Source organism: Camarhynchus parvulus, chromosome 1A, assembly GCF_901933205.1.
Source record: "Camarhynchus parvulus chromosome 1A, STF_HiC, whole genome shotgun sequence".
Classification (NCBI taxonomy): domain Eukaryota; kingdom Metazoa; phylum Chordata; class Aves; order Passeriformes; family Thraupidae; genus Camarhynchus; species Camarhynchus parvulus.
The window spans coordinates 29365414-29380787 of NC_044586.1; the positions used below are offsets into that span (position 1 = coordinate 29365414).

Here is a 15374-nt window from a genome sequence, read left to right on the forward strand (position 1 = left end):
AGCCAGGAGGGTTCAAAATTCTCCCTTCTCCTTTGTGGTTTGAAAGATTCCATGGCCACTTGATCTCAGCTCCTGTAGCTGAGCAGGTTATTCCTTCAGCAGCAGAACTCATAAAGCCTGCTGTGTACACCAAAACCCATAACATCCTCACACTATTCCCAAATTCCTGCTGCATCTCCCACACCTGTTTGGCTGGCTAAAGAGCAGCCTGTGCTAGCTGGGCTGGTGCAGTGCTATACAGGAGGTGGCTAACCACTGATTGATTCTCTCTCAGGGGTCAAACAAGGGGTGAATTGTACTAGTCTTGGCCCTTCTCTGCCTAATTGCTCATCTCATAAACTCTCCAGACCCAGCAGCCTTTTGTCCTCTCCAGGAGGTGAGGCTGTCACAGCTGAGCAGCCAGACACTGCCATTTGCTTAAGAAATGATGACAAAAGGCTACAAGGATGAGATCCCACAGAGACAAGCTTGATTTCTGCAAATTTACCTTCTCCAACCTCCCACTAAGCAGAGATTCCTGGTCCATGTAACCTCTCCCCACCAAAGGTGACTGTGGATGAGTCTTTCTTGTGTGAGGAAGAAATTGGTTAACAATCCAATTATTCTGGATTTTATTGAATAAATTTTGATGGTGCACGTTGTCTCAAAAATCTGTTGGGTAGCAAGGAAGTGTACAAATTCTGTCATGAATAATGAAAGCTCATCTTATCCTAAGAAAAGGAAATATTCAAACTTCCTTACACTTTTTTTTTTTTTTTTGCCATTTTGTAGTTCTCTGGCTTATTCTGTTCATCACACGCATATATTTTTACACAGGTAAAGGTATACAGGTGGGAACAATTGTTTGCTCCAGGTTGACAATGCAGAACAGTAGGAAATTTCTGCTTATAAAAATTCACAAGGGATATTAGAGATCTGAGCTAGGCTACAGGAACTGATGGCTGTTGAGCTTCTATGAGGAAGTAATGATTTCTCCCAAAGAAATTTTTTAGTGCAAATCAAAAGGGTATTTTGACTAAGATACATGAACTGGTTAATTAAATATCTTTTATTTCCAGAATCTTTATGTTCTTAATATCAGTGTAAACAAGAACTTTGGAAGGGTGGAGCTATATAATTTCATCTTATTTGTGAATAAATTTATTTTTTTAATTTTTTATCAACTTTAATAATAACTGAGTTTTATTCAACCAAAATGTAAAAGAAGATATATGTATTTTATACGTATAAAATATGTATAAAGTACATAGATATATGTATATATGTATTTTCAATTTAACATTGGAAAGGCAGATAAGTTTAAATTTTTTATCAATTATAAATTAATTTTAGGAACTAGAAGCCTGAAATTCTTCCAGGAAGTTGAATACCAGACTGTGTAGCACTGATTATTGACATAAAAACTCAGACTGCTATGAGAGATTTTCATATGGTTTTTCAAGAAACAAGTTTTAGTGTATAAAAACATCACAGCCAAGAGCTGGAATATCTCTGTATACTTTTCTTAAAATGATGGAGAGGAAACTCAATTGATATTTTCTGACATCAGTTTTTCTTTTGGTTGTCATGACATAAATTTCACCAGGAGTCATCTGCAGGTGGGTGTGTGATCACACTGTACAACATGGCTTCAGATGTTCACGGGCATCTCCTGAGTCTCTCAGAAGTGAGTAGTAAGGACAGCCCACAATTCCCCTCTAAACTTCTGTCTCCCAGACAGAAGAACCAAAAAAATCTCACTGGGACAGGATAATTCTATCCCAGGAGCCATCTGAGCTTCCAGTGGGATTACAATTTTCTCCATTTGATTTAAACTCTGCCAGACTGTCATGTCAGTTCAGGCTCCCCCATTCATCTGAGCTGGCTGATGTTGCCCAGAAAGGTTTGAAGCTTTCCTCTCCAGGCTGGGAGCCTGCAGCACAGGGATGAGTTTGCACTACACCAGTGCTCCTCCTACATGGATCTCTCTGGAGGTTCATCAACTTATACAGAGACCTGGAGCTGCAGGCTGAAGCACAAGCCAAGGTAGATGTGGATCTGGTTTACACCTCAAATGCGGTTTAGTACTGAATTATTTAAATGATGATTTTGCAGGTCAGCATCCAGGTTCACACATTTACAAACTCCTCCTCCACTGGAGAGCTTTAGATGATGTAGGTTTCAGCTGGAGGATGTATTCAATTGCTTTCACTCATAATGCAAGATCTCCACAGCAGCTGGTGTGCACCCTGTACTCATCTACATTTTGCTCTTCAAAACCCACACAAGTCAATAAAAAAAAAAAAAAAGAAATATAATGTCTATAGCTGGTTTTGAAAACATTTTAGAAAACAGCTTCAGGAAATGCATTACAATATGCGTGGGATAGGTAACGAAAAAAACTCAACTCTTCAAGTGGTGGCAATTATACTCTGCATGCAGAGCTGTTATTGTATTGTACACCCTTCTAGTTTCTAGTACAGTACAGGAAAATGATATTATAAATAATTTTCAGAAATGGAATTCTGATTATCAAATCTGTCTTATCTTTATAATATGAAACAATGAAAATCTAACTTTATTGCTCTGAGAAATTATCAGTTCTACCATATTAATGAATAACACTTAAGCTTTTAGAAGCTGAAAATTACAGCTGGAAGTTGTGGGTGAAGTTTAGTCTCTGGCAAATTATCCCTTCAGTGGCAAGCCAAATGTTCCACAGGTGCTCTTACAAAGTGTGTTCCAAGGGCATCCCATAAAGCATGGCTGCATAGCTCTTGCACCCTACTGTCTGCCATAACCCTTATTAGAGGTACCAACCTACTAATACAAAAGTGCTGCTGACAACCAGAACATACTAATGCTACTTTGAGTCTTTGAATATAAACAATTAAACCCTTCAGTTTGGTTTTTTTTTTTTTTTAATATGTGAAGAATGCTAGAAAAGTTGCTGGATTTTAGGAAGTTATAACAAAATTATGGTCTTGAAAAAGCAGAGTTTTTGGGAAAGAATTTTATAGTTGCTGACATCAGTCCTGTTCACTGAAGACAGAAACTGTCCAAAGACAACCAACATGCAAATTATACAGTATCATATTCTTATATATTTGGAACTCTAGTACTACACTTCTGGAAGTAATGAGGGTTTTGCAACTGTTGAAGTAAGAACAAAGTCCATGCCTAAATGAGGAAAAGTTATTTTAGTAATATGAACAATCTTAATCTGTATCAAATATTTGTGCCCTGAACATCAGTAAGGTAAACAGGATGGGATGTGAGTTTTGGCTGGTGTCAGTTTATGAAGATTTAACTAGTTCATACCAGGCAACATGATTCTGCTTTTTAAAACCTTTTTGAATTCTGGTGTAATTAAAACTCAGATAATTTTTTTGCACTCAGTTTTAATAAAAATCTGATCCAAATATTTTAATATTTTTTATCTTACCATACTTTTCTCTTTACATATACACACATATATTCTAAGAAAGGATTGAAAGAGAAGGAGTTTTGCTACACACAGCAAGAATTTGACATAGAAAGCAACATTCTGTGTGTGAGAACATATTTTTGATGAGAATAAGTATCACAGAATCACAGAACTGAATTTGGGCATCAGCTCTTGAGACTGTCTAGGCTACTCCCTTGCTTAGGGGGTTGCTTGGGGCTGTATCCAGACAACTTTGGAGTATCTCCAGGCATGGAATCTCAACAGCCATGGTGGGCAAAGCAGCTTTTCCCTGGGAAGCATATCCCACTGTGTTTGCAATGCCATGCTTGGGATTAGTGTATAGGTTTAAAAAATAACATATATCTTTCCTCTGAGAAGAATATTTTGCAGTTCACCATCGTTCTGAGGAGACACTGGAAATACTTGCAGAGAGATCTTTCCCAGAAGGGTTCAAATATAGCTTCAGGAATACTAGTTAAAACTTTTACTGGTAAAAAGATAATTTTACCCAGAGACGTCCACTTCTGATACATGCCCATATAGAGACTTTATTAGTGTCCAAAATTTTTTTCCTACCAACTATTCATTTACCATTTCACATTTTGTTAAAAAAAAGATAGTTAAGAAAGAACTTTTTAATTTTGTGGTAAATCAGAATGACTGTAAAAGATTTGTTTGATTCCAAGTCACAGTATGAAAGGAAAGCTGGGTAAAGCAAGTGTTATTTAACACTAAATAATTTCATTTCCATGACTTCATCAGACTTACATATCAGCTATTCAGAAAATAGTCCCAAAGAGAGTCTTTAATTTAAACTGTCTGATGTTCTTTTGGCAGTTGTAGTGAAACCAAGAGATTTGTTCTCCAGAAAACTTGGACATAGTTTCAGTTCAAAGAAAAGGGGGGAGGTGAATTGGTAGTTTGGGGTTTTTTTTTTAAGGTGGACTTTACTGCAATTTACTCAGTTACTGTCAAACAAACTGTATTTTTTCTGGAAATTATTATAATTAACTATCATACTTGCTTCAAAAAGCCTAGTACCTTCTAAAAGTAGGAAAGGTTCTCTGTCTACAGAAGCTAACACCCAGTGAAAATAATAAATACTATATCTCTGTCCAAAAGGATTTTTTATTCACACAGTTCATTGGAATAAAACATGTTAGAAATTATTTCCCTAAACTGAATCCTTTGCTTCAAGCCATACCTCAGATATTTTCTCAGAAAAGGCATAATGGAAATGTGAATAAATAAATGTTGGTTCAACTTAGCAAAATAAAACTCTCTTTGACTGGCTGGAGACAGAAACACTTTCAAATAAGTCTTCGTAAGCTGCTTCAGGAAATTAGTTCTAGAAATGGTGTTTACTGAAAGAAAAATGCTACTAAGAAAGGCACTGTCCCTTATTTAAAGTTTCTTCCAAAGTTAATTGTTCTTTTCACTGTCACTAGGTCTGGAAAAGGTGCCAAAAGACCTTCCCCCGGACACAACCCTGTTGGATTTACAGAACAACAAAATCACTGAAATTAAAGAAGGAGATTTCAAGAACCTGAAGAATCTTCATGTAAGTGTAAAAATGAACTGATATTTACCAACAAAAAGGGGAGAAAATGTGGTTTTGGCCTGGTAATGCATTTTTTATGGAAAACTGATTAAATCATTTGTCATCTTCCTCCACTAGCCCATCCTATTTATTTCTATCCCCATTTCTCTTTTGCAAGTTTTCTTTCCAAACTACAGAAGTTTCTCAGCTCTTTTCAGCTCTTCATACCTGTCTCCTGTTCATTCAGTCCAGTGATCTCCCATCATAACTCCTCTCCCATATTTATTTATGTTCTCAGTCTCTTTGGCACAGTTACTTGGCTATTTCCATCTCAGCCCTGCCACCTCACTCACTTCTTACTGTACTCTTTCCCCTCCTACCTCTGAGCTCACAGAGATTTCTGTGTGCCACGTTTGTCAGCAGACATTCTGTACTAGTTTTAATTCAAGAATCTTTCCAAATTACTCTTCTGCCCCCTGCACTACAATGAAATTTTGTTTTTGCAATAACCTTCTCCCAGCAAAGCTCCATCCTCATCCTTCTTTACCTGCCAGTCTCTTCTAACACTTCTGTCTGGTTTCCTCTTTGCTGAAATATTTCCCTTCCTGGTTTCTGTGACTATTTTTTTTTCTGTTTCACCTCTTCTTTTCCAAGTTTCCATCAGACAGCTACCTTCCTCTCTGTTTCTATTTTTTTTCCTCTGTCTGAGGTCCTCCTCCCTGTCTATAGTTTTTATCAACATTTTAAAATGCACACCTCATACTTCTGCCTAAATTTTGTTGAAATATTTTTCTTTACAGGGCAGAAAAAGGCTACTTTCTCTCTTTAAAATTAATATCTTAATTCAGGCATATGCCTGAAAATATTACTTTCTAGGCTTTCAACAACTCATTTTATTCTCTGTATTCCTCCATTTGATCCTTTATTATTATAAACAATATCTTATTTGGCTTTTCTTGCCTGGCTCTTTACAGCCTATTTCTATTCTATTCTATTCTATTCTATTCTATTCTATTCTATTCTATTCTATTCTATTCTATTCTATTCTATTCTATTCTTTCTTTCACAAACAAGAAGCCAACTCCCAATTTTTTATCCATAACTAGTGCCAATATAATCACCCAAAGAATCACTGTTTCAAACAAGAATCTACATTCAACCACTCATACTTGGAAAAAACCTATAAAATTTTACCTATTTTAATTTCTTCCAAAGTCCATCTTAAGTATTTGTTTAAATGCAACATCAAGAAGATAATTTAAAAAAAATATGAATTCCAGACTGTCTGTAGTGAAGGGATCTGCATGATCATGATGAGGTTTATCTCATCTAATTTTAGCATAGGTGTCTATAGTTGATCTAGTTCCATAGATAACCTCTAATGACAACAAAACATGTTCTTCCACATCACATTTCAGCAGTCTAGCTTTAAGAATGAGATCATTTGTTCCCCAGATTTTTCTTTTCAATTCCCTTCTTTGGCTACAGGACAGATTTGACATTGTAATTCCTGCCCATTTGCTTTGTTTTTCTTCCACCTTGGAAAGAAGTCCTGTGTTTTCAGTGAAGATTATCTATGAGGCGCTAAAAGAGACAAAATTCTTATCAGTGAAATTAATCTTTTGGCAATCCTTCTTCATGACAATGTATTAAATGAGTCAGAGCATGGTATTGCAGATGAAAATCACTGCTCCCAGTGACTTCTACCCACTTGGCATTTGGTCCAGGTCTCAATTACACAACCTGCTGTGAGCTATGCTGTTGCGAACTTATTTTATCTCATTGAATTTAACTCTAAGGGGTTTTCTTTATTTTGTTTTGTTTTGTTTTTCCTTTTGTTTCTTCTTTTTTTTTTTTACAACAGATACAATTTAATAGTGAATTAAATACATAACACCTTAGGGAATAAATTATTTTTTGGCTTACTCACAAAAGTACCCAGGAGATGCTTAGGGACACCTGGAAATCATACATTAGCAAAGATTTTAACGTGTAACCTTCAAACCTCAATTTTCCTGGATTTACTCAAGAACAAATAATGATTCTCTCAAGGTCCCCTTCCAACCCAAACCATTCTGTGATTCTATGATCTCCTCCCCAAAAAAATAATTTAGTCATGCAGTATATTTATGTAACTAGGCACCATCTTTACTCTCAGCAGGGATATTCCTGTGTAATATCTGGGAACGATTCCCATTCCCCAACTTTCAATTAAATATTTTTCAGAGGGAATATTGTTTTTAGAAAGTAAAACTCAAAAGCATTGTTGTTGACAGATCTCATTTATTTTAAAGATATATGAGTGTGTGAGATACATATACAAAATGTATGTGCTTTTTAATCTTATTTCCAGAGAAACATGGCTTGGGTTAATGCCACAGTTGACAGTGTGATGTTCAAAAATTTCTTGAACTTTACTAAACTTTTTTGTACTCTACTAAAACAAGAAGATTTACCAAAATTGACAGTAGTATTGTTCCAAAATCTAAAATTGGAAACTGGACTTAACTGCTTGCATGAATGATCACTTAAGGGAACAATTCCTTAAACCCCAATTTTCATAGCTCTTGAAAAAAAATGAGCAGCTTATACAGTTTGTTACTTATAAATAATCCATTAAAATACCTTCCTACTTATAGCTGTCACCAGCCACAAGTGTATTAGTTTTAGAAGTGATTTTCATTGACAAGTTGGGTTGAACCTAAGGTTTGACTGGTACTAAAACCCAGAATAAGTAGCAAGAAAAGAAAGGCTTTACCCTAACTTGCTCATGGCTTCTCTTTCAGTACAAATGTAACTGCTTATGCTACACATCACTGGAGTACACAGCACTGGAGATGAAAGAGAAATTAGAACCTACCAAAATATTCTTAGTATTGAAAATTTTCCTAAGTAGATTTCCCAAGCACAGCTAAAATTTACAGCTGTGGAAATATGGCAAGCAATTAGAAGAGGACACAGCTAAAGGAATATTTACCTGCAAATAATAGACTTCTGCCAAGAAACATCGCAGTCAACAGTTACAGTGCGCTTGATATTTTCATAGCTTTAAATTATCCAGGAAAAAGTGACTAAACTATTAATGTTGTACTATTAAAACTCAGTATTTTCAAACTGTTTGAAAATGTTTGTTTGTTTGTGTGGTTTTCATTTTGTTTTTTTAGCACATTGAGGGAATAGAGGAAAAATTGAAGACTCTTTTTTACAGGCTGAGGACTGAGTTTCACGTTTTCAGAAAACTGTCTGATATTATGTAAAAAAACTTGCTTATGACTTAGACCTGTGGCAAAAAAGTCAGACAGGAAATCTATTGGAAAAGCCAGGAAAAAAAATCTCTATTTCTATGAAACAGTAAGAATTTTCCAGGCAGACTGACATTTCTGGATGGAGTTCAGTACTTTGACCCCATGGACACAATAAAGAATCCAAAATACTGCATGAGTAAGCTCTCATGCAGAGTAAAGGAGGAGCCTACACAAACAGCACATGAAGTTGCAGGCAGTGTGGCAAAGCCAAAGCAAACCAGATGAATGCCTGCACCTGGAAAAAGAGGGGAAAGAAACTGCTCTGTGTTAGATCACTATAAGAACAGCACAAACGATAGAATAGTGACTGCATGCTTCTCCAACAAGAATTTCTCAATTGGCAGAGTGCTAGTATAGTGAAAGAAGATGAGTGCACTACTGGCCTGAAATCAAATGGAACATTACCTAATTGAAGCTAGCAAAACTGTTCAAAGCCATGGCTGTACATACAAAAATGCTAAACCAAACTTTGTTTAAACTGAAGGAAAAGATCTAAGAGATAACAGATTTAAACTTGGAACTTAAAGTTATTACCATATCCACACTAAATGTGGGGGCAGAGAAACTGAAACTCTTTTTGCAGTAACAGCAAGTGGAAAAATTATGTATGGCACTAGAAAATTTAATGCCATCCTTTTTTAAAACAAACAAACAAACAAACAAACAAACAAACAAAAATCCCAAATCACCCAAACAAAACAAAACAAACCTGAAGAAAAGTCTAAGAATATCTTTCCGAGATACAGAAAACCGCCTGAGATCAAAAAATATTAGTTAAATAATCCAGTCTTCTGATGACTCATTGCAACTTCAGTTCCCTTTTCCCAGGCGTACAAAGAAGTTAGCACCTAGTCTGTAAATCACAGAAAGAAGAATCAGTAGTCACCATCCTACTGTGGAAAAACAGACAGATATCTCTGTCCAGGTACCTCTGAACCCAGTTCCTAGTATCATCAGTGGCATGACTGAGGTGCAGCTTTAGGTTCCTAAAAAATATTCAGAGGGGGGAACAAAAAGTTAATCTTTCTGAAATACAGCACTCCCTTAGAGAATTTTCGCTTCCTCATACTCACCTTTGCACTGTGCTTAAGAAACAGTGAGATTTTCCACAGAAACATAACAGTATAAAACAGACCACATGAACAGAAAACATTTTTCTTGTACAATGGGTAAAGATTTTTTCATGTGAGGAAAAAAAACCAGGACAAAATATTTGAGGTCCTTAAAATTCTGGAGAGAGCCAGCATTCTAGGCTAATTTAAAAAAAAGGAAATTTTTATAGAATATAGTAATTAAAAAATCAGATCAATTGTAATAAATTTAATGAATGACTAAAATTTCTTGCCACAGTAGACAAGGACAAGGTTGAAAGGAAAAGGAAAATGCAGAACCACCTGTTTCCTCATCATCTCTGCAAGTCCTGTTGCATGAGAGGTACCAGTGAGAGCTCAAAGGCCAGGCAGACTAGGTCTGCAGCAGGCTCTTTTGCTTCGTGAGATTATTCAGCAAAGTCCTGTGCACATGATTAAAGTGCTTTCCACAGGCTTCTGTTATTTGTACTGACAGGCTGCTTCTCCAGTGCCTTGACATCTCCTTCCTTCACAATTCATTAATCTCTATTGCTTCTATCGCATCCCTTTTCCCTTGCTTTTCTTGGCTATGTCCTCTTTGGGGGTTTTGTTTGTTTGTTTGTTTGTTTTGTTCTTGGGTTGTTTGGTTTTTTAGTTTTTTCCATAAATGTACATACATCCTTAAAATTTTGAAGAAAGCCTTCCCTGTATGTTCAGGTTATGACTTAACTTAAAATGTAAGGTAAACAAAAGGGATGAATTTTATTATTATTTTTATTGGGATGCCTGGCTCCTGAGGTTAAAGTTCTTAAGATATCACTTTTCCTAGCAGAACTGTAATAAAAACCAGGTAATAATGCAATACATAACCCAGGAAATTAAAGAAATTCCATTGGGTCAGGGATTGACTTTTCAGTTTAAACCCTGAAGGATGCATGCATCAGTAAAGAATTGATGTTAGATAAGAGTTCCATCCCCAGCTGGCAAAACAGGTGTATCACTATGTAATATGGCTGATGAAAGTTTGCTGGTAATTTTCCATTTTAATTCTGGTTTTGGCAAGGCTCTCACTTCTAACTATACTAAATTAAGATGAATGGGGATTGAAACACTTCAGAACAGTCTCCTGAGACTCTCATATAATGAAATTACACCAGAAAATTTAATTCCCTGCTCCCCACCCCTAGACAGGGCAAAAATTGGGAGTTTTAGTAACCGCAAGAAGAACAACCCTATGCTAATTCCAACCTGCCTGCCACACACTGCCTCTGCAGCTTGTCAGGCTGTATTTTGACAAAAGCTGCCAACAAGGGTTCCAAAATTTTCCTGAATTGTGAATCCTCCTTTTTATGTTGGGAATAAATATTTGATGTAGAAACCAGGTCAGAGGGAGCTAAATGGCCAGACTCCCACTGACTTCAACGTAGCCAGGGTCTATTCCTGTCATACAGTGGTTTTTATTTTTCTCCTGACTACAGAAATACAAGAGGTGTTTCACTAAAAGAGAAAGTCATCTTTGGAGCAAAGCTCAATTTTTTTTTCCTCTCTGAACGCTACTTAAACTGCTGGTCATGATAAGGTGGTGCAATATTATAACTGAGTCAATGTTTACTGTACATTTTACATGCTATATTATGACAAAGGAAAAAAGCTTTATCTCAGGAAAATGAGGATGGAAGTTGAGTTTTCTCTTATCCATGGGAAATTGCTATGAAACATCTAAGCCTAACAAACTGATTTATTAGTACTTGATGTATTTTTGCCTCTTCTTTCTTTTTCTTTCTTTTCTTTCTTTCTTTCTTTCTTTCTTTCTTTCTTTCTTTCTTTCTTTCTTTCTTTCTTTCTTTCTTTCTTTCTTTCTTTCTTTCTTTCTTTCTTTCTTTTCTTTCTTTCTTTCTTTCTTTTCTTTTCTTTTCTTTCTTTTTTTTCTTTTTCTTTCTTTCTCTTTCTCTCTTTCTTTCTTTCTTTTCTTCTTTCTCTTCTTTCTTTCTCTCTTTCTTTTCTCTCTTTTCTCTCTTTCTTTCTCTCTTTCTCTCTTTCTCTCTTTCTTTCTCTCTTTCTTTCTCTCTTTCTTTCTCTCTCTCTCTCTTGCTCTCTTTCTGCCATATATTTTTTGTATCCGTACCAGGTCATGTTGAAAGCTGTGCATTTGTTTTCTCAGTCTCTTTTATTGTGAATCCATGATGTGCTTCAATTTTTTGGGGCAGGGGAAGTTAGGGTTTAGGGAATATATTTATTCTAAATTAAATATCCTTTTTCCTCCGTTAAAAGTGAAAGTGTAGAAGAAGGTAGATTTACAAATAAGGGCATCAGTTCACGTGACTTTTGTTCTAGGATGTCATTTCTGCCAAATTATTTCACACCAGCAGCATTGCAAGTGATATCTGTGATCAAGGGCTCCAGCACTCTTGAGCACTTTCGGGATGACCCTTATTTTTCTCTCCAAGTGCTTCTTGCCCTGTACAAAGATGTCATGTCCTTTAACACACTGAATGTAATGTCCCATCATGCCATCTGGGCCTTATTCTGGATAGCTGGTCCTGTGATCTGTTTTTGCCTAAGATCCATTCCTCTGTAACACTGCCTGCAGATGTTTTCCCTAGGTTTTTGTCCCCTAGTTCCTGTGTTCATTGACCTCTAAATCCCCTGAGTTTTAAATTTTATTTTATTTTGGTTTGGTTTAGCTTTTGTTACATGCAAGCCATGCGGGACACATTCTGAGGAAAGTAAACAGCCTTGCTGCAAGGCTAATAACTTAGTTCTTTAAGTAAGGGATATAATAGAGGCATTGTGAAGTGGGAAAGGAATCCAGGGCTATGGTTTGCCAGGTGCTATACTGGTGTGTTATCCTCATCATTTGTTGCTCTGGGAGACAGTAAAATGTCTCTTACAAACTGTGGTGTGTGGGTTTATTTTTCCTTCTTTACAGCTGTGCAACAATGGAAAAATAATGCAGGTTTAAAATACTGGGAGCAGGGACTTGCAGAGAGGGCTCTAAGTGGGAAATAATAATCTGGTACAGAAAAAGTTGTAAATTCTAGCTTGTGTTACTTTCCCACGTTATACCACCAAACACATGTTCCTGCTGGGAAATTAGTGGCTTTATACATACCTTTGATAGAATACCATCATTTCTAAGTGAGAGACTCCTTGAGTGTTTGAATAATAAAAAAATCTGTGTGCTTCCCCAAGACAACATTAACATATTCAGGAGAAAGCATGGGAAAAGCATAATTCTAGGTACCTAGATAACTTCTGGGTTTGGTCAGCGGTATCAGTTACACTCTGAAGAGATATAACAATCAGCTACTTAGAGAATATTCGCAGTGCCTAGCTGAATGTATACCTGCCTATTTCCATGAAGAAATATTTGACACCAAGTCATCAGCTGTGATTACTCTTGCCCAATTTTTTTTATTTAAAAGATAACATAGTTAAAATAAATCCAAAAAGGCAGTCTTTGAGCTGAAACAAATGGTTAATCAGTACAAAACAAGATACAGAATAAGAATTTCAAATACTCATAAGTCCAAATTTATTGAGTGTTGACTTAGAGAACTATGAAAAAATACAAGGTGAAATTAATAAAAATAAAGACCAATGTAATTAGCAGTAGCACGTTTAATTATTGAAATAAATACAATGTAAGAGACTAATCTGCATAATTCCAACGGTACCACTTTTATGTAACTGGATTGTTTGCCATGTCCTAATACTCTACAGGTAGCTGAATTTCACTATGGGCAGAATCTACATCTGCATCACAATTCTGGCAATCATGAATCAGAAAACCACTCCCAATGTGTATCCATGTGTTCTCATGTCAGATTTCATCATACAGGCCCAAATAAAAGAGAGTCGGTGACAGGGCCTCCACTGACCAACATATTTATTTTGGGATGGGCTTATTGTTATGGAAATACTCTGCTGAACTGTGGGTGACCTCTTCTACCTCCTCTTGCATATGAGTTATTTCTAGCTAGCACACCAAATTGAAACCAGATATGTTCAGCTTTATGTGCACTCAGTGAAACCATGTCCAGTACACACTGCTGGCTTGGCACAGGGTGATCTGCAAGAGGAGTCCATCAGGGGAAAAACATATCACCATTTTCATCTGCCCACTCCTCCTTCCAGTTTCCATGATGGAGAGTTGCTCTCACAGAGGCTGATAGTCTTGTCACTGTTTTAATACTTAGCTGATTATGGAATGAGTCAGACACTCCCTTTTCCTCCAAGAAACAGACTAAAGGGTAATTCTGAAAATATTGAAAGTGTATGAAAATGCTCTGATGTTCACTATCGTATTTACAACAATTTTTGTCTTCTGTTTCTGAAACTAGCTCAACGGAAGTGGTGAAAATAGATGTCCTATTAATAAGTAGATATTATATCAATATTTATATGCCCCATTCTACATAATCTACTGCAAAAACATGCAACACTGTAAATCTGATAAACAGATAGCAAACAGATGGAATGATAAGAGTCATTCAATTATATATTATATCTGAAATACTCTCCATTACTGTGTTATGCCCTGACAGTAGTGAGACCTTCTCCCTTTTTGTGTCACAGTTAATTAATCTATGAGATTCAGAAGCAATGTAAAATATCAGAGGCATGCAGAGAACACCTGTTACAGATAACAGTGCTTTCATGGAGGTCTTTCTCCCCTGGCTGTATAGAGAGATAATCCTAGAGTTACCCTGAGTCTAGATATCACAGTTGTGAGAACTGAATTAGGCACCAACAGGGAAAGCAAGTTATTAACGTCCATGATTCCCAATGGCAGGACATGGAGCCTGATGCTTCAGATTGTTCGCCTTCCATACAAAGTTTTGCTTACCAAAAAGATAAAATGCTGTTTCATAAGACTAAGAGGAATGAGGTGAAGTTATGCATATTTTTATCATATTTTTATTAAGCTGGGCTGTGCCTTCACTCTATTGAGTAATAGAATTTCCTGTTCAGGAGAAACTAGTTAGAAGGGTTGTGTGATGATGCATAAGGTATAACTGTATCCTTAGGATAAACAAAATCAGGAAAAAATTACCCAAATACTTTTTGTGACTGTCCTGTTCTTCCCAGCTTTCAAATGGAATGATTGTACTTATTCTTGAACATAAATTATGGATGCTAACAGAAGCTGCATTGCAGTCCCAGCAATGAAGTAATACTTGCATTTGTTCTATAGGACTTATCTTTCACTGTTTCAGAAGTTTATAATCTTTTTTTTAGTACTGCATTGTATTTCCTTTAGCTCACAAAATTTGCCATCAGAAGACCTCAAAAGGCACTAGAGAATAATAATAACATTAACAATAACAACGACAATAATAATAATAATAATTTTAAAATATTTAACCACAAAAAAATAATTTCCCTTGTGATCATCTGAGATCTCCTTGATTATTACTCCACAGGCATTGATCCTTGTCAACAACAAAATCAGCAAAATAAGCCCATTAGCTTTTGCTCCTCTGAAGAAACTGGAAAGGCTTTATCTGTCCAAGAACAACCTGAAGGAGCTCCCAGAAAACATGCCGAAGTCTCTCCAGGAGATACGGGCTCATGAGAATGAGATCTCCAAGTTGAGGAAAGCTGTCTTTAATGGATTGAATCAAGTGATCGTCTTAGGTATGATCATGAGAAATAACAAACACAACTGAGTGGTTTTTTTAAGATGCTATTTGTAGTTTGATCAATGATTATAGCAGAAAGGCAACAAATGCCCCAATAAATTGTACCTCCAAATTAGCTTTGACCTGACGAATATAAGTACCTACCTTGCAGCACAGCTCACAACCATGTTTTGTTGGCAGAACTGGGCACCAATCCAATCAAGAGTTCAGGCATTGAGAACGGAGCTTTCCAGGGCATGAAGAGGCTCTCCTACATCCGTATCGCAGACACCAACATCACAAGCATCCCAAAGGGTAAGAAATTCCATTAGTATTTCAGAGAATTGCACAGGTATAATGTGGTAACTTCTACTCAGTCGGGAAAAAATATTATGGAAGCTTTTTAAG

At 36.3% G+C, this 15374-nt stretch overlaps 1 protein-coding gene across 1 annotated transcript in view; it reads left to right on the top strand.

Moving 5' to 3' along the window:
* The window catches only part of DCN (decorin), a 38793-nt gene that overhangs the window by 14965 nt on the left and 8454 nt on the right, over positions 1-15374 (top strand). Inside the window, exons 3-5 of the mRNA XM_030959418.1 lie at positions 4876-4988; positions 14769-14982; positions 15168-15281. Of these exons, the coding sequence (XP_030815278.1) occupies positions 4876-4988; positions 14769-14982; positions 15168-15281 (441 nt within the window). The remainder of the gene's footprint in view (positions 1-4875; positions 4989-14768; positions 14983-15167; positions 15282-15374) is intronic.